The sequence below is a fragment of the Prionailurus bengalensis genome, chromosome E3 (assembly GCF_016509475.1).
Source record: "Prionailurus bengalensis isolate Pbe53 chromosome E3, Fcat_Pben_1.1_paternal_pri, whole genome shotgun sequence".
Lineage (NCBI taxonomy): Eukaryota > Metazoa > Chordata > Mammalia > Carnivora > Felidae > Prionailurus > Prionailurus bengalensis.
The window spans coordinates 17,926,717-17,954,051 of NC_057357.1; the positions used below are offsets into that span (position 1 = coordinate 17,926,717).

Genomic DNA, 27,335 nt, shown 5'->3' on the forward strand with positions numbered 1-27,335 from the left:
TCCAGAACCACGGCAGAACTTACTTTATTTTAAAAAATGATGAAACAGGTCTGTACATATTTACAGGCTAGGGGACAAGGAGATAAAGGTCCAGCAGCAGGGGCACAGGCCATTCACTTCTTGGAGAGTTTCACTTGCTTGTGCTTGGGGGGGGCCCACTTGAGACAGACAGAGTCCACTGTGGGGAGACAGACATGAGAGGCAGGGCTGGGCCTCTGGGCCCAGGCCAGGTATCACCTCTAGGTGAGAACAAGGGCAGACTGAGTCCTAGGAAGGGGGCAGGGAAGCCTGGGAATGACTGACTAGCCTGCCCCAGGCTTCAGTCCTGGGAGCTGGTCAGACTAGTTTGGGATCATGTGACAGCAAAAAGGTAGCTCTGGCTCCTCAACACCTACCCCCTACCACACACAACCTGGGCAGCCCCCGCCCCCCTACCTGTTATGGGTGGTTTCTTATACTGAGCACTTTTGAGGTGTTCTTCTACCAGCTTGGGTGTGACACAGATCACATGCTGGCCCTTCCAGTACTTGACCATATTGAGGGACTGTAGGGTGCTGATGATGTCATTCTGGGTGATGCTGGTCATCTGACTGCAGAAAGGGATTGGAGTAGTTGCTGGGGAGAGTTCCCTTGTGGGGTCTGACTGGGACAGCAAAAGGGGACAAGGAGACAGACAAGATCATGGCCAACCTTAGATTCTTCTAAGGGTTCCTCTTTAAGGGTTCCAGGACCCTCACCTAAGATCCTTGATGGACAGTGTGCCCCGGAAGTCTCGCAGGATCTCCAGCAGGACCCAAGACCAGTAGCTGCGGTAGCTGAGCTTGCCCAGGTCAGACAGTGGCTTCTCAGGGGAGCCTACTGTGCTCTCTAGCTTGGAGAGCTCGTAACCTGGCAGTGGTGGAAAGAAGGATTCTGAACACCCGGCCCTGAGGTGGCACCCCCACCGTAGTTGCCCCTTCCTTGACAGGCCAGGAACCACTCACTGAAAGCAATGAGGAATTTTCCATAGCCACGCCGCTGGTAGGGGGGCAGAGTCAGGATGCAGGCCACATTGTTCCCATCTGGAGACTCCTTCTCCTACAGGGGTGTGTGGTCAGGACCTCTGGGGAGGCTCAGTCCTTTCTCTGGTTCATAGTCCCCACCCTCCCTCAACCCGGGCTCCCCACCCCAGCACCTTAGAGAAGTAGCCAACAATGTGGGCCCCCTGCCTGTCCACTTCAGTCAAGATGTAAAAGACGAAGGGCTCCACATCGAAGTACAACGTCTTGTGGTCCAGGAAAAGCTTGGCCAGCAGACACAGGTTCTGACAGTAAATCTGAGGAGTGGGGAGGTAGAAGCAGGCTCAGGGAGCAGGTATAACGCTCCCACCTCGGCCTGGGCTGTGGCTGCCACCCTGCTATGCAAGTGCCAGGCATTAGAGAGCAGCCAGTGCCAGGCCAGTGAGAAGCAGGCTCCTCACGATATTTAGAATTGGAAGGAGTCTTACCGTCATTTTCTGATGGACAGGGAAACTGAAAACCAGAGAGCTAGATTAATCTGTTACCACTTCTTTTTTTGTTTTTTTTCTTTCCTTTTTTTCTTCCAAAGATTTTATTTTTAAGTAATCTCTACACCCAACATAAGGCTCAAACTCACAACCCTGAGATCAAGAGTCACGTGCTCCACCAATAGCCAGCCAAGGGCCCCATTCAGTTACCATTTTTTTTTTTTTTTTTAATAGGTTTCATGCCCAGCTTTGGAGCCCAAAGCAGGGCTTGAACTCATAATCCTGAAATCAGAGCTGAAAGTTTAGCCGATTGAGCCACCCAGGCACCCCTCAGTTACCACTTCTAAGTGCTAAATAGGAGTTCAATCTTCAGGGACATTAAATCTTATGTTTCAGATTGGGAAACTGAGGCTCAGAGGAGCTATGGCTGGCATGAGGTCCCACGGCTGCTGAGTGCTACAGCAGGATTCAAACTGGTATAGACGTTCTGTCTTGTTCAGAGCAAGCACCAAGCTTCATGCTTAGCCTCGTGCTTGGTAAATGTTTGCTGAATGGGTGAGCTTTGAGCCTGACTCCAAAGCCTGAGCTGTCTGCCCACTTGGCCACACTCTGCTGAGGCCCAGATACCCACTCAGGCTAGAGACCGACATCAGAAGGGACAATGAGACTGTGAGGGTGGCTTCATGGCACAGATCAAGAGGCCCACTGATTTAGGACACCTTTTACACCCACTCTTATTTGACCCAACAATTGTGAAGCCCAGCATTGCTAGTGCACTTTGCTTAGGAAGAAACTGAGGCTCTGGGAAGGGGCAGTGCTTGCCTGAGGCTTCAAAGTTAACCAAGGGTAGAGCTAGAAAGAACATCCACACCTCCTGCTGGAGCCCTTTGTGCCACTCCCCCTGTTCATGCTCAGGCAAAGCAGGGGACTCAGGCCAGGTTAAGGGCTAATATTCCCCAAGCTATTTATCACAAGGCTGACTGAGCCCAAGAGGTCACCAATAGTAACAAAGGCCCATGTTTACTAAGCACCTACTTGATGCCAGGCACAGTGTTAACTACTTGCCATTGCTGTCTCATTTGTTCCACCAACAACCCTATTAGGTAAACATTATCATGACTCTTATCTTATAGATGAGGAAACAGGAACAAACAACGTTAAGTAACTTGTCCAAGGTCAGCTACTAAATGACAGGACAATTTGAAGCAGGAGCCACTCAGAAGCCTGCCCTCTCTTCCTCACACTCTACTGCCCTTCCATGGGAACAGGGACACTTAGTGAGACCTTCCCAGACTGACCAGGTAAAGGCCAGGTTCTCAATTGCAGCAAAGCAGACCCTAAAGGCCCCACCCTCCCCCACTGAAGTCTTTCTGCCAGAAACCAGGAACTCAGCTGTCAGAGCCACACTGGTCTCAGGCAGAAAGTCTCACACCAAGCAGTCTCCTCCCGGGAAAGAAACCTTTCCTTCAGGCAGAAAGCGAAAGCGCTTCTAAAAGCACCCTCCGGCATGACAGTCTATTCTGGGTGTCAAAACTGCCCAATACTAAGCTACCATCAGGAGAAAAGTCTTCAGGGACAGAACAGAAACTCAGTCCCAAAAACTGACACCACAGGGCCATGTGTCTACCAAGGCTAAGCATGATCCCACAGGCCTTTTCCCGGTGGGGGCTTGTCCCAAGACTGGCTTCTACCCTTTTGGTGACAACGAGGATCATCCAAGAGTGCCAGTGCTTCTCCCCACCTCCCCACAGCACTTCGGCCATCTAACTCACCTTGTGGTCTTTGCCATCCACCTCGTACACAGAGATGTTGCTCTTGCGATAGATCTCCTTCCCTGGGGGTTGCCGCCACTGACACTGCCCCTGGGGGTGGGGATGGGGAGACAAAAGCTTGAGACCCTGAGGTTCTCTGCTAGGTACACCCATACAACCCTGTGTGGCTTCCAACAGGTCTCTGCTTCTGTTTCCCCATCTACAGACTCTGGGCTCCATACCTCACCTATGTCAAGGAATCCTCCCAACTCCCTGAGGAGACAGAACCTATTTTATAGGCTATTTTATAGATTTTATAGATGAAGAAGCACAGAGAGGCTAAATAACTGGCTTGAATATTATACAGCTAGATGGTTTCAAGTTCAGAGCAGCCTGGCTTGGGAGGACTCTCCAGCGCTCTTATCTATGACAATGGCGATTGCTAAAATGCATACATCTGCCTCAGGTTACACCCTTTGGGAAATATCCTAGTGTTCCCTGCTGCACTAGTGATGCGAGCCCCCGGCAACACCCACCCCCACACCAACCCCACCCCCGACACAGCTTCCCCCTCTTCCCCGCCAATGCTTCCCATCTGTCCACACCTTACAGTCCCATTGCTCAGGGGCTATGCTCGCTTCCTCTTTTGCACTGAGGAACCTGGCACTGCGCTGGCCTTGATTAACATGTGGTGTTTGGGTTGACCTGAAGAAGTGGTAAGGGCAGGGATTACTGTCCCCATTCCACAGAAGAGGAAACCGAGGTCTGGGGAAAGGCAGCAAGTTGGCCAAGGTCACTCGAGCAAAGGTAAGGCCAGGCCTAGAACCCAGGTCTCTTGACCCACGGGCAGCTCTTCCTTGTACTCGACTCCTCTGGACCTGTCTCTCTTCCCTATCGCTGCAGCCTCAGCAGCCCTCGCCTCCACGCCTGCCTCTCTCACCAGACCCGGCTGGCCCAGTCTCACCAAGTGGAAGCGGTAGCTCTTCTCGAATTTCATGTACTTAAGGCAGTACTCGCAGAGCCACAGCTTGGGCTGTTTCCCATAGTCCTCGGGGAACGGTGAGAAGTACCAGGCATCGATTTCGTAGTTCCCGATGTGGATCTTGTCCACATACTTCACCTTGGTGATCTGTGGGTAACGTGGGAGTGGAGGGCGGTGGATGGCTCAGTCAGAGCAAAGAAAGCTGGGAGAGGGGGTACCCGCAGGCAGGAGCCCTGCCCCTGCTTACCGCCTCATGTTCCTTCTCCAAGGCTGCTGTTGTGGGGTCCATCTCTGCATAGGTCTGGGCAAGGACAGAGCAGTGGACAGAGGTGAACAGAAGTGGAGGTCAAGCCGTCCCTCCCCTGAACCAGAACCCAGTGCTTCCTTCCCGTCTTCCAGACCTCATCCTCCAAATGACAACAACCACTTGAACAGCTGACTTGTTTTATCTGGTTTTGAAGCTGGGTGGGCCAAGCTTCTCTCTCACTTTCCCCGCCCACCCACACATCCCTGATGCCCGAGTTTAGACCTTTTGCCAGATGAACATGGCTAGGATCAGGCCTGGTTCCAGTCTCCTTGGGCTAAAACCTTCAGCTATACAATGGGATCAACCAGCTCTGCCAAAATTGTCGTGAGGCAGATGAGTAATGGATCTTGTCTTCTGTGCAAACAGGAGGAACTGGCACTAGACTCCGTGGTGTGGCTGGACCTCTTTCCTGAGCACCAGATCCAGGGAGCTGCCTGCCCCATGGGTCACTCCCATAGGTGCCTAGGTGTCTAGAAAGGAACTAAACCTGTGCTCCCTACAAACCTATTCGTCCTCCTGGGGTCCCCATCTCACTGGGCACATCCCCTCAGTCCAATTGTCCAAGACCAATAGCAGGTCTGCTCTTTTTTTTTAAGTGCTTTTATTTATTTTAGAGAGAGAGACAGAGAGAGAAAGAGAGAGAGAGAGAGAGAGAGAATCGGGGGAGGGGCAGAGAGAATCCCAAGCAGGTTCCACACTGCCAGCTCAGAGTCTGATGAGGGGCTCGAACTCACAAACCGTGAGATCATGACCTGAGCTGAAATCAAGAGTCGGATGCTTAACCAACTGAGCCACCCAGGTGCCCCTGGTCTGCTTTTAAGACTCCTTCTCTCAGGAAGCTGGCATTCAATTTAGGGCCGAGTCCTGTGAATTTTACCTCCTTGACATCTGTGGAATTGACCCCTCTCTGGAATTCTCTGCCCAACTCCAAATAGCCATTGCCACCATCTCAAGTCTGGATAATTACCTAAGCCCCTGCAGATTCCCAGCCTCCAGTCTTAGCCCCTTCAAATCTACATTATCGATAACTCTCTTTTTGAGGCCAACGTGCCTTTGCACATGCAGTTTCCTCTCCTCTTTCTGCCAAAAAATGCTTACTCAACCTCAAGCAGAGCATAAGCCAGGTGAGTGTGAGATGAGGCAGTTTTATGAGCCATCATGGGTAATTGTTTTTACTGTGCTCTTTCCTGTCCTTCAAGGCCTCGCACCCTTCCTGCCCCCTCCAGCAGACCGGACTGGATTCTTCTGACACAGAATATGCCCTCTCCTTCTCAAGTTGGGAATGCAGTGGTTAACAACAATTCCCTCTAACTGCCCCCAGTTGGTTTCCCCTATTTTCCAAGTCCTTAGAAAGCAGGGACTAAAAGTCATGTCACACTCACTCTGTAGAAGCAAAGCAAGCACAGCCTAACAATGAAGGGGGGATCCAAGAAGGCCCATGACCTACACTAGAGGAGACAGCAGCCTTGCCCTATAGTTGAGAAGGGAGAAAGGAGCCAGCATTTTACCCAGACCCCCTTCCACAAAGCACTTTGCCTGTATGGCCCCATTTAACCTTTTCAGCCACCCTAAAACAGAGCATTCTTATTTCTTTTTTACAGGGAAGTAAACAGGCAGGGAGAGGTGAGGTCACTTGCCCTTGGGGGTAGCCAGCTGCCATTTATTCCAAGTGCCAAGCACTCCATAGGCATTACTTCATTTAGTCCTCACAAAGAACCAGGGACAAGAGTGCTCATTATCCATACTGCACAAAAAGGAAACTAAGGCACAGAGAGGTGAGGCTACAGAACCGGTACTCAGCACTGTCAGGCACAGGCCCCTAGTTTGTCCAACCCTGAGCCTAACCCCTGCAAAGATGAGGGAAGAAAGATTTTCCTCATATGCCTCTTTAAAAACCCACTTCCCAGCTCTCACAAAATACAATCCTCTCCTGCAAATGCATTAAAGAACTACAAAAACACTACTTTTTCAAATGCTGCAGTTTATTTAGAATTAAATATTAATTAAGCTGTGAAGAATCTGACTCATTAACTCGCCGATTATCCATCCTCTGAATTTATCACCACTGGCCTACTGTCATCCACCCTGCTGACTATCAGCTTTGAGGTACATTTTTGAGATTTAATTTGCTAGTGCAACCCGGTCGAGGAACTAAGAGATACTCAGACCTATGTTCTCCAACGGAAGAGCCACTGGCCACAAGTGGCTACTTAAACTCATTGTTTAAATTTTTTTTTAATGTTTATTTATTTTTGAGAAAGAGAGAGAGACAGAGTGTGAGCAGGGGAGGGGCAGAGAGAGACGGAGACATAGAATCTGAAGCAGGCTCCAAGCTCTAAGCTGGCAGCACAGAGGCTGACACAGGACTTGAACTCACAAACCATGAGATCATGACCTGAGCCAAAGTCAGATGCTTAACCGACAGAGCTACCCAGGTGCCCCTAAATTCAATAAATTTAAATAAAATTTAATTCTTAGCCACACCAAACACATTTCAAGTGCTCAATTGCCACATGTGGCCAGTGGCTACGCTATCAGACAATAGATATTAAACATTCCCACTTGTCACAGGAAGATCAATTGGACAGTGCTGCCTTAGACCTTGAAGGTCTTCCTGGTTCAGGGATTTCAAAATTTTTTTTCACAACCCCCAACAGGAAGAGCCGTTAGCACTGTAAACCAGTTGACCTGCTTGTGTATACATATATGTGTATCTCTATGTGCTTCTCAAAAATAATACTTACCTTTGATAAAGCACAACGTACTCTGACATTTTCTATCTTATCCTATTTCTTCCTTTCATTTTTTCATCATCTTTATTTTTTAAGCAATCTCTCCACCCAATGCGGGGCATAAACTCATGACCCTGAGATTAAGAGTTGCATGCTCTACCAACTAAACCAGGCAGGCACCCCTCTTTCTCTCATTTTCAAATTTAAACGCTGGTCACAACCTACTGAACTAATTTGGCAATCTACTAAAAGCTGCACCCCACAGTTGGGAAAACATTGCCCCAAAGCACACAACAAACATGCAGAAGGATGAAATCTCACTGGCTGAAAGTAATGAATGTCTAAGTGCCTTGAAATCTCAATAAGCCCTGGACTCATCTGCACTCCCCATTTTACAAAAAGAAACTGAGACTCGGAGTGGGGGAAAAGTATCCCCCAGGGGCAGGGGTGAAAAGAACCCAGACTTTGGAACAAGTGGCCCAAGTTTCTAGGACATGTCAAAGTCATGATTAAGGGCTGGTGCCCTGAAGTAGGACAATCTAGTTGGCAAATCTAATTCCTGACTGGGTTCTTTTTTTTTTTTTAATGTTTATTTTTGAGAGAGAGAGATACAGAGTGTGAGTGGGGGAGGGGCAGAGAGAGAGGGAGACACAGAAGCCGAAAAGGGCTCCAGGCTTTGAGTTGTCAGCACAAAGCCCGACGCGGGGCTCGAACTCACAAATGGTGAGATCATGACCTGAGCTGAAGTCAGACACTCAACCGACTGAGCCACCCAGGCGCCCCCCGACTAGGTTCTTAAACCCATCTATTCCTCCCCGGTAAACTGGAGATAATAACAATGCTTACCTCACAGGACTGCTGTGAAACTTCAGTGAGATCACGTATTAAAACACTTAGCCTATAACTTTGGCTCACAAGCCAATAAATGTTTACCATTATTATTCTAATTCCAGTCCGCCCTTTTACTAGCTGTGTAACCTTGGGCATGTTACCTAACCTCTCAGATCCTGCTTCCTCATCTACAAAAAGAAACCATTATTCCTGTGGCATTGAACTGTTAGGAAAGATGCATTAACCTTATATACACGCAGGACTCAGCACGGTGCTTGGCAACAGCAAGCACCCAATATCATATGTTCTCTTCCTTCTCTTCGGACTTCAATTCTTTGTCTACGGTGGCACAGCAAATAGGAGACAAAGGAGGCTATTGGTGCAGGAGGCCTGAGTTCCAGTCCCAGGTGTGCCATTTCCTTGCTGTGAGACTGCAGCCAAGTGCTTGCCCTCTCTGAGCCTCAGTTTTCTTACCTGTGAAGAGTATCTCACAAAACATAAGTAAAGTCCCTTACACATTATAAGAGCTTAAGAAGTGGGAGCTGCTGGAACATCTGGGTGGCTCAGTCGGTTAAGCAGCCGACTTCAGCTCAGGTCATGATCTCATGGCTCAGGGGTTCGAGCCCCACATCAGGCTCGCTGCTGTCAAAGCAGAGCCTGCTTCGGATCCTCTGTCTCCTTCTCTCTCTCCCGCCAAAATACATAAACATTAAAAAAAAGGAAGAAAGAAGAAAAAAGAAACAGGAGCTGCTATGGTTTTGGCACTGGGACCCAAGGAAGTTGGCAGAGGCAGCTGAGCCTCCTGGGGCCTTGGGGAAAGGGAGGGGGTCCAGACCTTCTGCACGTGGTTGATCTCATCATGCTTGCGCTTTTGGTTGCGAGTGATCTTGCGCTCAGGCTGCTCAGCCAGCTCGCTCAGGTACTTCTCTGAGTTCTTCTGCACAGCATCTTTTACTGTTTTGGTCAGTGCCAGCCGGTTCTTGTCTACCCATTCGTCTAGTCGCCGGTTAACTGTGAGGATAGGCCATGAGGGTGCTGTACTTCCACCCCTCTCCCCCGTCCAAGCCCAGAAAGCCCCAAGTCACTCACAGCCCACATAGTGTACATAGAATTCCTCTCGGCCCTCCTGATCATTCACTCGAGACTGAATCACTTCAGCAGAATCTGTGAAAGAAAAAGGATAGGATCATCAGAAAGGCAGGGCTGGAACAAGAAGAATCCTTCACACTGAGGAGCAGTTTCCAGATTCCAGGGACATACACAAGCTAACATCACTCGTCTACATCTGCCATTCCATCAATCGCTGCCTGTGAAGTGGGCCAGGTTGGAGCTGTTACTCTTACTTTACAGATGAAAAACTGAAGCTTACCCAGGCTCACATATTTGAAAAACAACAAGTTAACATTTTACCAAATGCAATGCTTGTTTTACTATACTTAGTTGCTCATTTGTTCAGGAGTCATGAAGGCTGGCTCTGGGTTTATATACAATTCTAGCTCCTCACTTCCTATATTTAAGTGCAAATTATTTTGGTTGAGCCTCAGTTTCTTCATCTACAAAACAGAACTAATAGTGCCCACCTCAGAGGGTGAGCTAATGCCTCTAAAGCATGTAGCATAGCGCCTGACAACTAGCCAACCATTCAACAAATGAGTAAGGCAACCACTGCGTGTCTGGTCCTATGCTGTGTTATTGCTGGGTAGAGAGGACACAGCAGTGAATCACAAGAGGTCCTGCCCTCCAGAAGTTCCCACTTTGATATGGGAAGACGCAGACGATGACTACATAATGTCACATATACTATGGCTAGCTGAGGTATGAAGAAAATGTTGTAGGCACATTCATAAGGGAAGGACTCACTTTGCCTGAAGGGAGTCAGTAATGGCATCACAAGGGATATGGTGTGTTAAAGGATGAGTAGGAGCTAGCTAGGTGAACAAGAAAGGCAAGGGCATTCAAGCATTTGGCACAGGTGGTAAAAGGCATGTGGTCTTCAGAGAGTACAGTGTGGTCTAGTCTGGCAATGGCCTTTGCTAGGGGTGTCTAAAAACCACAGGTCACAAAGATGTACGTCCTTCTAAGGAATTGGGGGTTTATTCTGAAGATGAAGACAAGAAAAGGAAAAAGGAAGCTCATTTTTGTGTTTTGGTAGGTCCCCTCTGCTGGCGGTTGTAGAAGAGGGATGGAAAAGTAAGTCGCAGAGACCAGAGAGACCAGCAAGGAACGATGGTTTTGTTTAAAAAGGGAATGAAGTCTAAGATTGGATAAGCAAGTGGAATGGGAGTTCTACATACAATTAAACGGGAGCTGCTTGTGTTCCAGGAGAGCCAGACTGGTGGGGTTTGTAGGCGGTGCCCGGGAGGGGCGGAAACTCCGCGCTCTTCCCTCAAGCCCCGCCCCTACAACGTCAGCCCCTCAGAGAACCCGCCCTCATGCCCCGCCCCCTGTCCCTGGGCCCCGCCCTCACGCCAGGTGCTATCCGGTCGTCGGCACAGGTACGTTTCTCCGATCTCCACGGTGACTTCCGGCTCGCCGCGCGCTGGAGTCGGGGGAGAGACGCGGCCCGGGGACGGGGCGGTCCCCTCGACCGCCGCATTCTCCCCGGGCCCGGGATCGCTCTCCCCCGCGACCCCTGAAGTAGCCGCCGCAACCGCCGCAGCTGCTCCCTGTGCCGCCATCGTCGTAGTGGAAATGACGCTGGAATCCGGCGCCACGCAGCGCTTTTAGTTCCGGGTCAGCGACGCGTGGCGGAGGCAGCTACCGCCCTGAAGGCGGGGCCTGTGGCGTAGCAAGAGCTCACTGGTTAGTGCGGCGTTTTAGCGGTCCCTGACAAGTTTGACCTTTCGTGTGCCAATCGCGCTGGAATTTTTTTTTTTTTTTTTTTCCGTATAGAAATATGGCTGAACCCTGAGTTGAAAGAGGAGACCTTCGTGATGTGTGATGACTCAGCCCGATCTTTTTAAAGGGCCTGGTGCCTGAGGAAGCCAGGAGGTGCCAGTTACCAGAGGCACTGCCCCCACTTTACCCGGTACCGGGACGGAGCCAGAGCTGCCTCCCTGTAGGGCTTTGAGCTTGGAATTAACACCCATTTCTGCGTTGCCCACTTCCGCCAACCTAAAGCCCCGTCACCCCTTTTGTAAAGATTGAAGAAACTGCCGTCCTTGTTCACGGTGAAGGAAACAGGACGGCTGTGTCCAGGGATAGCTAGTAAATTGCTCTCATAGAAGTAAGCCTTTTTAAAGGCTTAATTTGTCCCCTAGACAAATTAGACGCAGTGGACATATTAGCGTCTTGGGCTTAGTGAGGAATCCGGGTTCTGATCCTACTCTGGGTAAATTGTACAAAGGTGTCCATTCTCAGAGGGTCGGTAAAGGTTAAACTATACATAACTGTATAACCCATATAACTATATAAAGGGTATCCCTTATGTATATAAGTGTATCGCACAGTATCAAGCAAGGTAGGTGTTCAATAAATGTTTTTTTGCCATTCTCTTAATTTTCTTTGATTTATAAATTAGTTATTGGGCTTAGAAGCTCAAATTGGTTATTGGGGTGGAATGCTCAAAGCCTGCGTATGGGGCCTCAGGTTGCAGATCAGTAGGAGTTCTTGGGGTGCCTGTGTGGCTCAATTGGTTAAGCCTTGAACTTCTGCTCAGGTCATGATTTCATGGCTGTTGAGTTCGAGCCCCAAATCGGGCTCTCTGCTGTGGTGTGGAGCCCACTTCGGACCTCTGCCCCCCTCTCTTTGCCCCTTCCCCTCGCTCTCTCTCAAAATAAACTTTAAAAAGAAAAGAAAAATAGGAGTTCCATATGGGAGGTGGGGAGGGTGATGGCAATGGGAAGTGCTGGTAACTCGGCTTTGGGGAAATTAAAGAATTGGAGGTGGGCAATGAATGCCAAGTGTCTGGCTGCATAAGAATCCGAAAAAATAAGTTAGGCAAGACAAGATTAAAATTGTAATGCCTTCTCTCACTCTCCATCTTCAAGACTGTCACTCTATCCACCTAAGGTTCTGGTGCCTCACTTTTGACTTCACCCAACATCTTGCAGGGATGCTCTCCTCTCTAGTTCAGGATTAACCTAGGGTTTATAAATCCCTGATTCAGGTTACTACGCCAACCTCCTCACTATTCTCCTTCTAATCCTCCTTCTATTGTGCAAATCTGTTATTTCTAGAACTATGTAGATGCTTCACCCAGATCCTCTGGAATCTCTTTTTGTTGCCTCTTCAGATCCAGATTACCTTTGATGTGCTTTCAAAAGCCAGAGGCTCTTTGTCAAATTATCCCTTGGACTAATAGAGCTGTGTTTCCTTAAGAAGCTGAAAAGGAAAGTTTTCAGTTTGGATGTTTAAGTACCTACCCACCCCTACTTCCCAACATAGACATTAACCAATGATTGTCAAGTAAAGGAATCCATCAATGACTGTGGAACTTAGCTCTCTTGCCTCAATTCTAAGGCAAAACTTACTAGCTCTGGACTTTTGCCTGAGATGACATCCTTGTTTGGTTTCCTGCCCTTCCCTTTCCTGCTTCCCCTACTCCCTAACCAGAGCACTTTCTCAACAAATCACATGGACACAAACCCTCCTTTCAGCATCTGCTTCTACGAAATCCAAGTGGAAACATCCCTTCCTAGCTTAAAATCTGTCCATGGATCACTGCTGCCTGCAGTAAAAAGCCCATGCTTCTTGGCTGTACTCCAGCCTGACCCCCTGCACTGCAGTCAGCAGGATTTTCAGTCTGGTAAGTCACTGTGGTTTCCACCACCTGGCATTTGACCTCCAGATACAATTCCTGTCTCCCCTCAATCCCCCACCTCCATCACCAGTCCCACCAAAGCAGGCTTTCAGGCCTGTCTTCCCCTCCCCTGGGTCCCACCTGCTCTCTAGAGCCCTTTCCTTTAGCCCTCCCTACCAATGCCCCACTGTCCCTTGGCACCTGCCAGGGTATAATCTTGTGTGTTCCTTTTCCTTGGCAGAAGCAGGCACAGCTGGCAGGCAGTATTTTTAACTTTACTCAGGCTCAGGAATCAGGTGGGTCAGGTTGCCCAGTCTGGTGACCTTCACTTCCAGAACCTGTGACTGCCAGGAAGGGAAGAGTCAGAACTGAGGCCTGAAGCTGGGCCAAGTTGGGCCTTCAAAATTATCTGGGACCCAGAAACATTTGTTAAGTGAAATGAATGAAAGGTCTTTGCAAAAACTGCCAGAGCCATCCCAACTCCCGCCAAACCAAATGTGCAAGAGATTTGGGGGCAATTCTATACATAGCCTGCCAGGCTGTCAGGACAGTTAGAGACTAAGACATGAGCTAATTAAACCCAAGGGCCCAGGGAACCAGAATAGGGTGGAAACCAAAGCTCACCTGCGCTCCCCACACACGGGGCCCAAGAGGGCATTCAAAATGTGAACTTTAATAACAAACAGCAGTCAAGGTAGGGGTTCCCCAGGAACAAGAATAACGGAGCTGGTGCTGGAGGCCTCAAGGGTCCCCACTTCCTCTCCTCCAAGGCCTGGAGGCAGGGAGGCAACGGACCTCTGTAGAGGAGGGGCAGCACCGGGCTCCATGTAATTCCATATATTTGGGGCCCTAAGACCCCAGATGCAGCAGCATGTGGAGCAGGGTGGTACCCTGCCTCACCCAGAAGGTCCTGGCAGGGTGTGCAGCCTGGGCCAGGCAGGCAAGCAGGCCAAGGGCTGTGGGGTCAGATGCGGAAGCTTTCCTCTCGGCCATCGATGTGACGGAGCCTCAAGTAGACATCTGTGCCAATGCCCTGAAGGGACTGCAGCCGAAGGGAACCACCGAGGTACTCTGCGTAGGCCCGTGAGGTTGGCAGCCCAAAGCCGAAGCTAGAATGGATGGGGGACAGGACAGAGGCTTCAGAGGCTTGAGTCTCCCGGGGACCCCCACCCTCCCATTGTGGCCAGGTGGGGCCTCACCCGTGCATGGGCCCTGACTGGCCACCACTGTGCATGTCCAGGTGGCCAAAAAGGGGGCTGATCCGGGGGTCCTGGGTGCTGGCCTCAGCTGTAGTGAAGTGGTAGTCCATAACCCGATCCAGGTCTTTGTGAGCGATTCCCCCGCCCCGGTCTGAAATCCTGGCAGGATGTTGATAACATGGGCTTGGCTCAGCTTTGGTGGGGGCTCACTACCTCCCAAGCAAATAGTGCTAAATCAGCCTTCCTGCCCCCTCCACCCAAAGATGGAATGTAGTCCACCTGGACCCTCGGGCATTATTTTTTATAAGTGATATCCTTCCATCCTCACTTCTGCTGAGCCACTGGTTGCTTATACCTTCTCACAGGATTTTACATTTATTCTCAAGCCAGCATCATGGACTGGTTACTCCTGACTCCTCAGTCCAGGCCTTTCAGTTGCTGACAAGCACAGAGCCCTGGAAACCAGCTGACCCCAGATCCATTCATATCCAGCTCATGGCATTCTCAGAAACAAAGTGTATCTTGTCTCAGGGCAGGGCAGGTATGGCTTAAGGTCATAGAGCAAGTCAGAAACAGTGCCTGGAACCCCCATATATCCCAGCTCAACTCCCACTCAGGGCAAACCTGATGACGAGATCGATATCATTGTTGGCGATGGTAATGACCACATCTGGGACATTGTAGGGAGTATCTAGGTGACTCTCCATCGTAGCTCTATGCAGGGAAGAAAGATCAGCAGGTAGTGGTACCCCAGCTTCACCCCTATTCCTGTCTTGCCCCCTTCCAACATATCCAGCCAGCCCACCTCATGGCATTCTTGAGGAGCTCAGGCAGGATGTAGTCCAGTGGCATAGGGATGAAGGGGAAACGGGCAGCCACATGTCCATTGATGCGGACGCGGGGGGCATTGCCATACTTGTGCTCACACAGGCGTCTGTAGATAGGAGCAAGGGTTCAAACCTAGACCAGTGATTCTCAGATGGAGGAATTTCTGCCCCCACCACCCCTAGAGAAATTTTACAATTTCTAGGGACATTTTTGCTTGCCACAGCTAGGAGTTGTATTAAGTAAAAGCCAGGCACCCTTCTAAAGATCCTAACAAGCATGAAACACCTCCTAAGAATTATCTGACCCAAAATGTTAATTGTGCCACATTTGAGAAAGCCTGCCCTAGACCATGCCCTAGGCAAGGGCTCAGACCCAAGCCTTCTGGGCTGGAAGATATCCACCCCCTTAGCTGTTCTAGCCTCACCTGGCAAAGTCCACCCACTTTTCAATAATCTTCTTTGGCGACAGGCGAGTGCAGATGATGCCAACAAAGTCGGGCTGGCAGGAGAAAGAAGTCAAGACTAAGCAGCACCTTGACCCACACCTTGGCCACCAAATGCTTGCAATCTTTGGACCTCTGAAGCAGCCCCAAACCTCTCCCCAGGCCCTTGGCCCAGTCCCCAGCCCAAGGGGGCCCCTGCCTCAGTCCCCTCTGCCCCACCTGATAGGTCTCAGATCCCAGCACCCCACCTTGTCCTCATGCAGCGCCAGATGATGTGTGGCCAACATACGGATCCCAAGCCTTGAAGTCAGTGTCTTGTCCAAGAAGTAGCGGACAAGCTTCTCATCCTGTAAAGAGTGGAGTCTCAGAAACTCTGTACCTTTTCCAGGCCCCCCAGTAGTCTTGGGTGCCCACTGTGCTGCCCCTAACCTCTATGTGCTTCCGGCTCTCACGCAGGCCCTCAGCCAAGAGGGTCACCACATCCTTGTGGTCGTCCAGCAGCTGTCGCACCAGCTGGCAGTACCGGGCCTCGTCCGCCTGGTCCTTGATCTATAGGCCACAGAGTCATAAGCATGGATGTTCCAGCCCTGACCTCTCAGCCCCTCACCTTACCCTGGCCCAGCCCTCACCGGAGGGAAGTCTGTCAGCTTCTGGAAGGCACGGATGTACAACTCGTGCTGCAAGGAAGAGGTGTGGGAATTCACAGGGATGTTGTGGGCACTGGGTAGAGAGCAGCCACCCATGCTTACCCATGGGGATTGCCATCCACCCCAATTCACTTGGTTTAAACTCCCGTCATGGCCTTTTAAGCCTCCATGAATATTCAACTTTGGCCTCTGAAGGCTTGGATCTGAGTCTTCTATGGCCCTGAAACCTTTTGGCAGACAAGTCTCTGCCACTCTAGTCCCATCTCCCAATATGCCCCTTGGGCAGTGGGCACAATGATCTAAGGTCCCCTCTAGAGAAACCCATGCCCCCTGAGACCACCTTACCACGTGTAATATGGTGGGGTTGCAGCCAATGATAAAAGGAAGGCTACGAAAACCTTTGATGCGGTGAGCGATCCTCACTGGCAACTCTTGCTGCAAATACCGGGCACTTTTCTAGAAAAGAAGAGGGAAGTCAGGGCCAGGACATGAGTGGCTGGGCCAGAGCTCCAGGGACCAAGAGGGAAATAGGGTGCAGAAATCTTACCAGGAGGTGGCTGCCGTCCTGAGAGCGGCCTGAATAGAGCATCATGGTTGGAGTGAGGCGGACTGAGGGCTGGAGGGGGCAGATGGGCTTTGAGCACTGGATCTGCAACACCCCACCCCCACCACATTAGCTCCACCCCTTCCCTGGACACCCGTTCCAGCTCCGGACCCGGCCTCTTGCCAGCTGCGCACCTTCTCCGCTGCCACATCGATGGCCGACTGATTGTAAAAGGAGGTGACAGTCTTGGAGCGCTCCCGTGCCATCTCCACGTGGTGCGTATCGGTGGCTGATGTGGAGCGGGCCCGGAGCGACAGTGCAGGCCCCAGTAAGGGCCGGAGTGGAGGCCCGCTCCGGGGACCACTCCCCAGCACGGATGCCAATATCATCGTTCTGCTCTGCTCCTTTGTTTCTTTGTCGGACTAGGCGGCTGCTAGGGGCAGAGGACCCGATACAAGAACACGACCCCGAAACAGGGCAGGGGGTGTGTGTGGGTCCGCAGGGTCTCTTCTCTGACTTCAGGGACGACAGCAGGTCAAGGATGCTGACAAGCTCAGTCCCCAGGGAACAGTTCCCATCTGTCAGGGAAAGGGAAGGGGTAGTTGTAAAGATCCGAATCCAGACAATCCATCTCTCCAAGTGGGCACTGGTATCATCAGACCTGGGCAATCTCTGCCCACCCATTCAACCACCTCCCAAACACATACAGACCGAGCCTGTAAACCTTGTTTTCCGAGGCAATTCTTCAACTTGAGGCTCTATCTGGTGTTTGGAGGGTTGGGGACCCTCAGACTCGTCCAGCCCGAAAACAACGCCCCGCTCCCTATGGTCCTGGGGACCCCCGTTCAGGGGGCGGGGTTGACCCCTACTCGGCGTCCTTTAGACCTGGGCCCCTCGAGTGTGGTCTGCGTATGTGTGGCACACAGTATGGTCCCCCCAACTGCCCCAAAGTAGCGGCCTGGGAGTCGCCGTCTGGGTTTCCCCTCCGCAGGGTCACTTGGTTCGGCCCGTATCCCCCCTATATGGTAGATGCCATCCCGGTCCACGCGCACTCCACAGCCCAGCTCAATGGCGGAGGCTACGAGCGCGCGCCGCCAAGCCCCTGCAGGCAGGGTTGGCGCGGGTTGCTCCACTTACCGCGGTGCCAGGGCCAGGGCCAGGGCCAGGGCCGAGGTCCGAGCGAAACGGCCCAACAGTCCACCGGCCGGGCTAGCCGAGCCGCCTGCGCCCTCTGCCGCTGTGACGTCGCGTGGGCTTTGGGGGCCCGGTGCCTCCTGGGAGTTGTAGTTTGGAGCCAGCCCATACCGGCTACACCCGTGCTCCTGGACCCCCAAATAAATTCCACGGCTCCCTCCACAGGTCTCTCGGAGTTATTTGTGGTCGCCCTGGGTCTCTCTTTCCTGCTTCATAAAATGGGGTTTCTGGGAGCGAAATGAGAGAGGGCGGGAAGATCCTTAGATGCAAAGCACACAGACCAAATTCTACCTGGGTTCTTTCCCTGCTGTCCCAACCTTCTCCTTCCATCTCTTGACTCATTTATGGAAAATCAAACTGCTGGTTCAAACCCCAGCCCAGCACTTACTAGCTGGGACAACTTACTTAAACTGCTCAATGGTCTAGTTTCCATGTTGGTATAACGAGGATGTATCAACCTTGGGGTTGTCTTGTGGGTATGTGAGTATATATGTAAATTGCCTAGAACAGTGCCAGGTGTAGGATTAGCACTATGTGGTGGCTATGTTACTATTATTCATTCACACCTGCCACACTGATTGGGTAACTTTTCTGTGCCAGCAGAGGGGCTTGGGTATTGAATCAAATAAGTAGACCCTTCCTTGCCCCAAAGAGAAAGACAGTTTCAGTGTCATTAATCCTGATTAGGGCTGCACAGGATGGAAGCATTAAATAGGGTCTGGGACATTGGTACAGGTACAACATGAGTAGGACTCAGGAGCCTAAGCTGGAGTGGGAAGGGTATGGCAGGACAGAGAATAGCCTGGACAATCTGTGGATATACCTGCAGCCGTGTGGAGGCTAGGAAGGAGAAGGGTCCAAGGGGGTGACCAGAACAAGATCATGAAGGGCAAGGAGTCTGCATTTGTCCTGAGGTACTAAGAAGTCACTGAGGGTTTTAATTCAATCTGCTCATTAGACAGAACCCTCTGGCAGTAGTGATTGGGAGAGTGGGAGTCAGTGAAACCAAATGCAGAAAGACAGTGAAAAAATAATTACTTTTTTCAAGCAGGAGATGATTGGGGAGAGACTTTTCAGCATGTGTGTGTTTGTGTGTACTTGGATTTGTACTGATTGGATTTTTCTTTACCGTGGTTATGTATTTTCTAAATATTAAAAAAAATAATATTTATTTTTGAGAGAGAGTGGGAGAGGGGCAGAGAGCAAGACAGAGGATCTGGAGCAGGTTCTGTGCTGACAACAGAAAGCTCAATGCGGGGTTGGAACTCATGAACCGTGAGATCATGACCTGAGCCAAAGTCGGATGCTCAATCGACTGAGCCACCCAGGAGCCCCTTTTTTTAATTTTTAAATTAATATGGTGCTAAGTGAAGCAGGCAACATCTTTGGAGCCCAAAGTCTGTCTTTAAACTTCAGCAGAGGTGGGACCCTTCACTGTGGCTGACCTGCCTGAGGAATTGGGGGAAGGTGGGCATAACCATGAGGATAAGGTTCCCTGAGTCTCTGGATTTCCTCTGTTCCCCCTCATCCCCACACCATTCCCATCCTTTCTTTCCCAGCATCGTGGCAATATCCCGGAGTGGGGCCAGAAGGCCACTCAGCTCTGGAGGCAGGCACGGCTTGGGCTGGTGGAAGAAGGAAGAAGGAAGGGTGGTTCGGTCGGGGGTGGGGGGGAGTGGAGGGTTTGAGGGGGGGGGGGGGAACAGCACGCGCAGAGAAGCAGAGGACTCAGAGTGCTTGCAGTGTGCCAGAACTCGGCGCTCATCGCGGCCGCGGCGTGCACCGGAGCACAGATGCTGGTGGCGTCTTGGCAGGGCTTCACCCCTTTTAACCCTGAGCGCTAGACCAGCCCTCGGCCTTAGCTCGTTGCTGCCACCCGGCGGCGGAATCTGGAAATACACCCTAGAGTTTCATAATACAGAGCTCACCGTTGCCCAGGCACTCTTCTATGAGCCTTATGTGTATTAATTTCATCTTCGTAACAGCCCTCTGAGGCAGGTACTATTGTTATCCTCATTTTACAGAAAGGTTAAAATACATGTTCCCCTCTTTCCTCTCTGTCCTTTCCTCCCACATGCACTGGCTTCAGCCACTCTGGCCTCCCTGTTGCTCCCTAAACATACCAGTAACATTGCACCTCAGAACCTCTCACTGGCTTTCTCTCTACCTGGAACACCCTTCCCTAAGATATCCACATAGCTTACTCCCTCACCTTCTTCAAGCTTCTGCCCAAATGTTAACTGAATGAAGCCCACCCTGACCATCCTGTTCAAAACTGCAGTCACCTCCATTCCCCTCACTCTGCTCTACCTTTTATTTGTAGCACTTATCACTAACAACATACTATATATTTTATGTATGGATGATATTAACTGCTCACTTTTTTCCTCCTCTTCTACAGTGTAAGACCAGAGCATGACTATTTCTCTGGTTTCCTAATTTATCCCAAGCTCCTAACACAATCCCCTGGCACATAACATGTGCTCAATAAACATTTGTTAGATAAATGAAGGAGATTTGGGGATTTATCTTCTGAGCTATTGAAATGGGACACTACTTAAAGGCAGAAAGTGACAGAACTACATCATCTTTTTTTTTTTTTTTAAATAAACTCCAGGCCAAATGCTGGGCTTGAACTCACAACCCTGAGATCAAGAGTCACATGTTCTACCAACTGAGCCAGCCAGGTGCCCTACCTCATTATTTTTTAAATGGATCACTTTGATTGCAGTATGGAGAATCAATCTGTGGATGCTGGACAAGTATTCCTGGGAGACCAGTGAGGAGACTACTGTATTTATCTAGGTGGGAGGTGATGGTAGCTTGGACCAGGGTAGTGGTCTGCATAGATTACAAGGATTGAGAAAATAGTCCAAGAGGAGTGGCTTAGGTGGATGGAGGGGCCATACTTAAAATGGGAAACTCCAGAGAAGGAACAGGTTTGGGGGAATGTAAGGGGTTCACTTTTGGGTGCATTGCATTGCATCTCATTGGCCTATGAGGCATCCAGATGGTGACATCTAAGAGGTGTTTCTCTGGGGTTTGGAGCCCAGGAGACAGATCTGGTCAGAGGTTGGAAGTTGTGACCTGCAGGAAGTAAGAGAAGACAGGGGAGAAAATAATGTTACCCCGTGTAGCAGTTTGTATTTCTGAAAATGGTCCGCCCCACATGAACTTCTTAGAATATGACCTTGACACTTCTCAGATCAAGAGATGGAGTTCTGGGGTGCCTGGGTGACTCAGTCAGTTGAGAGTCCGACTCTTGATTCTGGTTCAGGTAGTGATCCCAGGGTTGTGGGATCAAGCCCCGTGTTGGGCTCTGTGCTGAGTGTGGAGCCTGCTTGGGATTCTCTCTCTCTCTCTCTCTCTCTCTCTCTCTCTCTCTCTCTCTCTCAAAAAAAAAAAAAAAGAGAGAGATAGAGAGACTCTCTATCTCTCTCAGAGAGAGAGAGAGAGAGAGAGAGAGAGAGAGAGTTCCATGTTCCTCCCTTTGGAACTGAGGAGGGTGAAAGGGATACTATGTGACTTTAAATGCACCGGGTGGCTCAGTCGGTTAAGCATCTGACTTCAGCTCAGGTCATGATCTCTCGGTCCGTGAGTTCCAGCCCCATGTCGGGCTCTGTGCTGACAGCTAGAGCCTGAGCCTACTTCAAATTCTGTGTCTCCCTCTCTTTGCCCCTCCCCCACTCATGCTCTGTCTGTCTCTGAAAAATGAATAAACCTTTAAAAAGTTTTAAATAAAAGCTAAATCATAAAAAATGATGCAATTTCCACTTGGCTCCCTGGAGCACTTGTACTAGAATCCTGAGCTCCCATGTAAGCAGTCTGACTGCCCTATATTAATCAACTATCACTGTGTAACAAATTATTACCACAACATAGCAGCTCAAAGTAACAAACATTTATTATGTCACACAGTTTCTTTGGGGCAGGAACCTGGAAGCAGCTAAGCTGCTTGGTTCTGGCTCATGGTCTCTCATGAAGTTGCAATCAATATGTTGGTTGAAAGTACAGCCATCTGAAGGCTTGACTGGTGCTGGAGAATCCAATTCCAGGGTGGCTGTCTCACATGTTTGGCAAGTTAATGCTGGTTGTTGGCAAAAGGCTTTAGTTCTTTACTAGGTGGACTGTTTACTTGGGCTGCTTAAGTGTCCTCATAACATGCCAACTGGCTTCACCCAGAGCCAGTGATCTAAGAGGAAGCAAGGTGGAAGCTGCCATATCTTTATGACTTAGCTGTGAAAGTGACACACTATAATTTCTGTATTATCCTACAGGCTCAGGTCAACCCTGCCTAACATGGGAAGAGACTACACAATGGTGTAAATACTAGAAAATGGAAATCATTCAGAGCAATTTTGAAAGCTGACTATTGTAGCCTGGGGGCTGCTATGCTGGGAGGAAGCCCAAACTAGTCCTTATAGAGAGACTACATGGATCTTGAGACTACAGAGAGAGAGAGAGAGAGAGAGAGAGAGAGAGGGAGAGAGTCTGGGTGACTCAGTCAGTTAAGCATCTGACTTCAGCTCAGATCATGATCTCATGGTTTGTGGGTTTGAGCCTCGCATTGAGCTCTGTGTGGACAGCTCAGAGCCTGGAGCCTGCCCTCCCCCACTCCCATTCTGTCTGTCTTTCTTTCTCTCTCTCAAAAATAAATAAACATCAAAAAAAATTTTTTTTAAGAGAGAAAGAACTGTTAGGTTCTCCGTCAGCTACTTCAATCTCTCATTGTTCCAGCATTAACCATCATCTGACTGCAAATATGGGAGCCAGACTCCTCAGCCAAAATTCTCTTTCCAAATTCCTAACCTATAAAATATGTAAAAGCAAATAAAGTGACTGTTATAATTCTAAGCCATTCTTTTTTGTGTGGTGATTTGTTGAACAGCAGTGTGTCCTCAGTGATTCCCACCTTCTGGTACTCATACCAGTCAGCAGTCTCTTCCCACACTGAACAGGGCCGACCTGACCCCACAGGATAACAGAAAGAGAGGCCTAAGTCCTAGCCCTCTGTATTGGTTTCCTATCACTGCTGTAACAAATTACCACAAATTTAGTGGCTTAAAACAACATGAATTTCTTGTCTTATAGTCCTGCAGTTCAGAAGTCCAACATGGGTCTCACTGGGCTAAAATTAAGATGTCAGCAGTTCCTTTATGGACACTCTAGGCAGCATCCATTTCTTTGCCTCTTCCTGCTTTGCCACTCACACTCCTTACTTCACGACCTCCTTCCTCCATCTTCAAAGCCAGCAACATTGCATCTCTCTGTGCCTTTCTGCCATAGTCCCACCTCCCTCTGACACCCTTCTTCACTTTTTTATGTTAAATGTTTATTTTCAAGGCAGGGGAGGGGCAGAGAGAGAAGGGGACACAGAATTTGAAGCAGGCTCCAGGCTCTTCACTGTCAGCACAGAGCCCGACATGGGGCTCGAACCCATGAACTGTGAGATCATGACCTGAGCCTAAGTCCGATGCTCAACAGACTGAGCCAGCCAGGTGCCCCTGCCCTTTTTCACTTTTGAAAAAAAGTTTATTTTTTTTGTAATCTCTACACTCAAGGTGGGGCTCAAACTCACAACCCTGAGATCAAGAGTCTCGTGCTTTTCTGACTGAGCCAGTCATATGCCCCCCACCCCAGCCCATTTTCACTTTAAGGACCCCTGTGATTATATTGGACCCATAGGATAATATTTTAAAACCAGATTAGGGGCGCCCGGAAGGTTCAGTCAGTTCAGCATCTGACTCTTGATTTCAGTTCAGGTTATGATCTCACGGTTCGTGAGATCGAACCCCACATTGGGCTCTAAGCTGAAAGCATGGAGGCTGCTTGGGGTTCTCTCTGTCTCCTTCTCTTTGCCCCTCCTCTGCTCACTTTCTGTCTCTATCTCTCAAAATAAATAAACTTTTTAAAAAGTTTATTAAAACCAGCAGATTAATAACCTTAATTCCATCTGCAACCTTAATTCCTGTTTGCCATGGAATCTGACATATCCACCGGTCCCAGGGATTTGAACATGGGCATCTTTGGGAGCTGTATTCTACCACCATGCTGCCTAGAAGAAGAAGAGTGCCTCTGAGAAGGAACTGCCACAGAGAGAGGAGAGCCATCAGGAAAGTGAAATATCACAGAATCCAGAGAAAGTTCCTGGGAAGGAGTGCTCAACAGTGACTAATACTGTTGAGAGGTCAAGAATGATAAGAACTCAAAAATATCTATTGGAGGGGCACCTGGCTGGCTCAGTAGGAAGAGCATGTGACTCTTGATCTCGCAGTGCGAGTTCGAGCCCCCAACTTTGGGTGCAGAGATTACTAGAAAATATATCCATATATAGATATATACAGATATATCCATTGGATTTAACATCCTGGTGACATCAGCCATCAGTTGTCAAGGGAGTGTTTGGGAGCAGGAGCTAGTTTATGTTGTGCTGGGCTGCAAGGAAGAAGTGAGGAAGTACAGACTGGAAGTGTAAAATCTTCCCAAAAACTTGATTGTGAAGGGAGATTTGTCACTGTTTCTAAAATGGGGAAAGAGAACCGAGTTTCAATGCAGATGAAAAGGAAGAAGAGGTATAGGAGAAATGGGTCATCAATAGATGCCATTATTGCGATGGAAAGAGCACAGCTAGCCTACCGAACAAAGGCTTGTAAAAGAGGGACTGTTGGGTTGATCCAGACTCAGGTTTTGCCACAATAAAACAGAGGTTAGGATAATGTCAAGGGTGTGGCGGTGGTGATGGCGCTGGGAATTTGAGGAAGAGAGAGACTGGTCGGCAGGAGCGGCTGATGAGGCAGGAGGGAATGGTTGAGCAAGCACTGAGGATTGGAGATTATAGTGCTAATAGTATCTGAAATAATAATTTCAGGGAAAATGCTGGTTCTTGATCGGACCGCAGTATTCGCTGGATTCCCTGATCCGCTGGTCTCTAGGTCCTGGATGTTCCAGTGCTTCGAACAGAGTCTGGCATAGCCTAAGCGCTATACTGTTAGCCACATTAATATAATTTTTTTTTTTTTTTTTTAAACTCAGAGACTCCATTTCCCTTGAGGCGCTGCGGCCGCTCGGACTACTACTCCCATCATGCCTGACAGGCCTTGTGCTCGGTAATTACCCCTAATCCCTAATCTAGTTTTTCGGTCCCAGCATTCCTCCCTGTTTTCCTACCTTGCCAGCACGCCCATCAAGTACTAGGAACAACCAGTGGATCAGGGAGCGCGAGACCAGTCAGGCCAATCGCCCAGTCAGAGGGGCGGGAGAGGGCGTGGCCACATCCTGCCCCGCCCCTGCTCCGTGGCTTGTTCCCTCCGGGCTGGCGCCTCGGGAGGTACCGTAAATCATGGGCGCTACCTGGAAGAACCCTGGATGGGTGCGGCTCGCGCTCTGCCTCGCGGGCTTAGTGCTCTCGCTCTACGCACTGCACGTGAAGGCGGCGCGCGCCCGGGACCAGGATTACCGCGCGCTCTGCGACGTGGGCACCGCCATCAGCTGTTCGCGCGTCTTTTCCTCCAGGTGCGAGCGGGAGTAGGAGGCTTGGGGGACTGGGCTGCTTGTCCTAGTGGCCACGTTGCCAAAAGATTCTGGAGCCTGGGATCGGGATCCCTGGGAGCGGACGCATGGGGGCGGGGCTGCTCGAGGGGGCGTTGCCTGGCGAAACTTTGTGTCTGAGTTAGGAGTGTGGGGCCTGGGGCTGGGGCTACAGATAGGGCCGGGCGCTGGGGTTATTATAGGGAGAAGCACGTAGATCCTAATGCCAAGGAATAACGGTACCCGGGCAGGAGGGGGAATGGGATAGTGTATAGGGACTGATGATGGTCTTGAGGTCTTGGGGATGGCCGTAACAGGATAAGGTGGTTAGGTCTGGCTATGCTTGAGGGCCTGGCTATGCTCGAGGAGGGGAGTGTGTAGCCAGGGAGCTGGAGATTTAGAGGTCCAGGGCAGTGAGATTCTGCAGTGGATTCCCAGTCTCTGGTAACACTATAAAGCCAAGTCAACCCTTCTACCTACCTTGCCATCTTAAGAATTACTGAAGGTCTAGGATGAAAAGAGGGGTGTATGGTGGAGCCATGGCCATGCCTGACCTGGCCTGGGGATAGGATAGGATAGGATAGGATAGGGGCATTGACGTGGAATCCTGAGCTAGCCAGGAGGCCTTCGAACCTTGGACTCAGGAGGGCATTGGGCAGGGTGGGGCGGGGGGAGGGAAAGTACAGCCTGGGTGGCTTTTTGGAAATCACCCCTCCAGGACGCACTGGGTTGGCACTCCTAACCTGAGCCCTCCCCTCCACCAGGTGGGGCCGGGGGTTCGGACTGGTGGAACATGTGCTTGGCCCGGACAGCATCCTCAATCAATCCAATAGCATATTCGGTTGCATCTTCTACACATTACAGCTGTTGTTAGGTGAGTGGCCCCGCCCATTCCCTGCAGGCCCCACCTCCTCTTCCTAACCGGCCCCTTCCCCCTTGGCCAGTCCATCCCCATTCCTTATAATCATGGTGACCCAGACACTTGACAGCAAGCTACTCATCACTGAACACCCTGTGGGCAGGAACTAACAAGTGTTTCACTTGGTTTACTTACTATCAGAGCCAAAAGCGCCCTTAAAGACTTCCTAGGACCCCAGTTTTATGGAAAAGACTCAGAAGTTACTCTCTGGGAGGAATCCAAGGGCTGCTTCTCTTTCGTTTCATGTAGAGCTCAGCAGGAAAATTCACTATTTGGGTTCCATGGATCAATGAACAGATAGGAGAACCAAGGCCTTGGTGAGGCTCATCAGAGCCTCTCAGTTTGGAGATTCTTCCCCAGCAGTCCCTGATATCTGGGTGGTACCATGAAGTCAAGGCAGTATTCTAGAGGGGCCAGTCCCTGAAGCCCATGCCTGAGCCTTGTCTGCCTTGCAGGTTGCCTCCGGGCCCGCTGGGCATCTATCCTGCTGGTGCTGAGTTCCCTGGTGTCTCTTGCCGGTTCTGTCTACCTGGCCTGGATCCTATTCTTCGTACTCTATGATTTGTGCATCGTTTGCATCACCACCTATGCCATCAATGTGGGCCTGGTGGTACTCAGCTTCCGGAAGGTCCAGGAACCCCAGGGCAAGGTCAAGGGGCACTGAGCCTTCACCCAAGCCAGGCTGACCTCATGCTCTGCTTTGGCATGTGAGCCTTGCCCAAGAGGGCCCTGTCTCTGTCCTTATAAAAGTCTGCAACCTGACCCCACCATACTCCCACACAGGACAATGGACCAAATGTGCCACACTCTTTCCTCAACTCTAGTGCCTCTGTCTCTCTCCCCAAGGACTGGTTTCCAAAGCTCCTGCCATTGCCCAAGGAGAGAAGGTTCTGAGCAATAAAATTTCTTAAATAAATTAGCTAAGTCTGAGCCATCTGTCTACGAGGAACCCTAGTGTTGAGCCTCCCCCAGTCTTGCCTCCTCTGGAGTGGAAGGATGAGTCAGAGGGAGAGTGGAGGGCCTGCCTGAGAAGGGTGGTTAGTCCCTTCTCCAGCGTGTGGAGTCAGCAAGACCTGGGGCGCCATCGGCCCCTACCCCCAGGAAGCAAGCTGGTGGCTTATCCTTGCTGCCCAACGAGAGCCAAACGTTCTTTCCTGGGAAAGCCAAGCACACACTTGCAAGGGCAAAGTTCTGTCCATGCTTGC

General features: G+C 50.3%; 3 protein-coding genes across 7 annotated transcripts; 1 reads left to right on the plus strand and 2 right to left on the minus strand.

Moving 5' to 3' along the window:
• Positions 1-11: 11 nt before the first annotated feature.
• On the minus strand, positions 12-10,833 carry KAT8 (lysine acetyltransferase 8). Of its 3 annotated transcripts, XM_043559977.1 has the most exons (11): positions 10,557-10,833; positions 9,179-9,253; positions 8,925-9,100; positions 4,467-4,520; positions 4,202-4,366; positions 3,259-3,348; positions 1,175-1,315; positions 984-1,077; positions 738-888; positions 436-590; positions 12-178 (listed from the first exon to the last, which is right to left on the minus strand). In XM_043559977.1, the coding sequence occupies exons 1-11, from the start codon at positions 10,765-10,767 to the stop codon at positions 114-116; spliced, it is 1,377 nt and encodes a 458-aa protein (XP_043415912.1). In that variant the 5' UTR covers positions 10,768-10,833; the 3' UTR covers positions 12-113. The 3 variants fall into 3 exon arrangements, with proteins under 3 accessions (XP_043415912.1, XP_043415914.1, XP_043415915.1); XM_043559979.1 differs by lacking the exon at positions 12-178 and having other exon boundaries at positions 449-639; positions 10,557-10,793; XM_043559980.1 differs by lacking the exon at positions 12-178 and having other exon boundaries at positions 449-643; positions 10,557-10,793.
• Positions 10,834-13,483: 2,650 nt separating this feature from the next.
• On the minus strand, positions 13,484-17,759 carry BCKDK (branched chain keto acid dehydrogenase kinase). 2 transcript variants are annotated; one of them, XM_043559981.1, is made up of 12 exons: positions 17,628-17,759; positions 16,685-17,068; positions 16,494-16,562; positions 16,292-16,402; positions 15,929-15,976; positions 15,729-15,848; positions 15,548-15,646; positions 15,282-15,355; positions 14,835-14,963; positions 14,654-14,743; positions 14,030-14,188; positions 13,484-13,939 (listed from the first exon to the last, which is right to left on the minus strand). In XM_043559981.1, exons 2-12 carry the CDS (start codon positions 16,877-16,879, stop codon positions 13,795-13,797), a joined length of 1,239 nt encoding a protein of 412 aa, XP_043415916.1. In that variant the 5' UTR covers positions 16,880-17,068; positions 17,628-17,759; the 3' UTR covers positions 13,484-13,794. The 2 variants fall into 2 exon arrangements, with proteins under 2 accessions (XP_043415916.1, XP_043415917.1); XM_043559982.1 differs by lacking the exon at positions 14,030-14,188.
• A 7,113-nt stretch (positions 17,760-24,872) lies between these two features.
• On the plus strand, positions 24,873-27,049 carry VKORC1 (vitamin K epoxide reductase complex subunit 1). 2 transcript variants are annotated; one of them, XM_043559984.1, is made up of 3 exons: positions 24,956-25,196; positions 25,976-26,085; positions 26,586-27,049. In XM_043559984.1, exons 1-3 carry the CDS (start codon positions 25,024-25,026, stop codon positions 26,792-26,794), a joined length of 492 nt encoding a protein of 163 aa, XP_043415919.1. In that variant the 5' UTR covers positions 24,956-25,023; the 3' UTR covers positions 26,795-27,049. The 2 variants fall into 2 exon arrangements, with proteins under 2 accessions (XP_043415920.1, XP_043415919.1); XM_043559985.1 differs by lacking the exon at positions 25,976-26,085 and having other exon boundaries at positions 24,873-25,196; positions 26,586-26,691.
• Positions 27,050-27,335: the final 286 nt, after the last annotated feature.

Bases quoted from the DNA above. Each gene is read 5' to 3' on its own strand.
- BCKDK (XM_043559981.1), bottom strand. From the start codon at position 16,879: ATGATATTGGCATCCGTGCTGGGGAGTGGTCCCCGGAGCGGGCCTCCA. The intron at 16,563-16,684 runs GTGCGCAGCTGG...TGCCCCCTCCAG, and splicing joins TCGATGTGGCAGCGGAGAAG to CCCTCAGTCCGCCTCACTCC. The intron at 15,647-15,728 runs GTTAGGGGCAGC...CACTCTTTACAG, and splicing joins AGAGCCGGAAGCACATAGAG to GATGAGAAGCTTGTCCGCTA.
- KAT8 (XM_043559977.1), bottom strand. From the start codon at position 10,767: ATGGCGGCACAGGGAGCAGCTGCGGCGGTTGCGGCGGCTACTTCAGGG. The intron at 4,367-4,466 runs GTAAGCAGGGGC...CGTTACCCACAG, and splicing joins TGGAGAAGGAACATGAGGCG to ATCACCAAGGTGAAGTATGT. The intron at 3,349-4,201 runs GTGAGACTGGGC...CCCCACCCCCAG, and splicing joins AGAGCTACCGCTTCCACTTG to GGGCAGTGTCAGTGGCGGCA.
- VKORC1 (XM_043559984.1), top strand. From the start codon at position 25,024: ATGGGCGCTACCTGGAAGAACCCTGGATGGGTGCGGCTCGCGCTCTGC. The intron at 25,197-25,975 runs GTGCGAGCGGGA...CCCCTCCACCAG, and splicing joins TCGCGCGTCTTTTCCTCCAG to GTGGGGCCGGGGGTTCGGAC. The intron at 26,086-26,585 runs GTGAGTGGCCCC...TCTGCCTTGCAG, and splicing joins CACATTACAGCTGTTGTTAG to GTTGCCTCCGGGCCCGCTGG.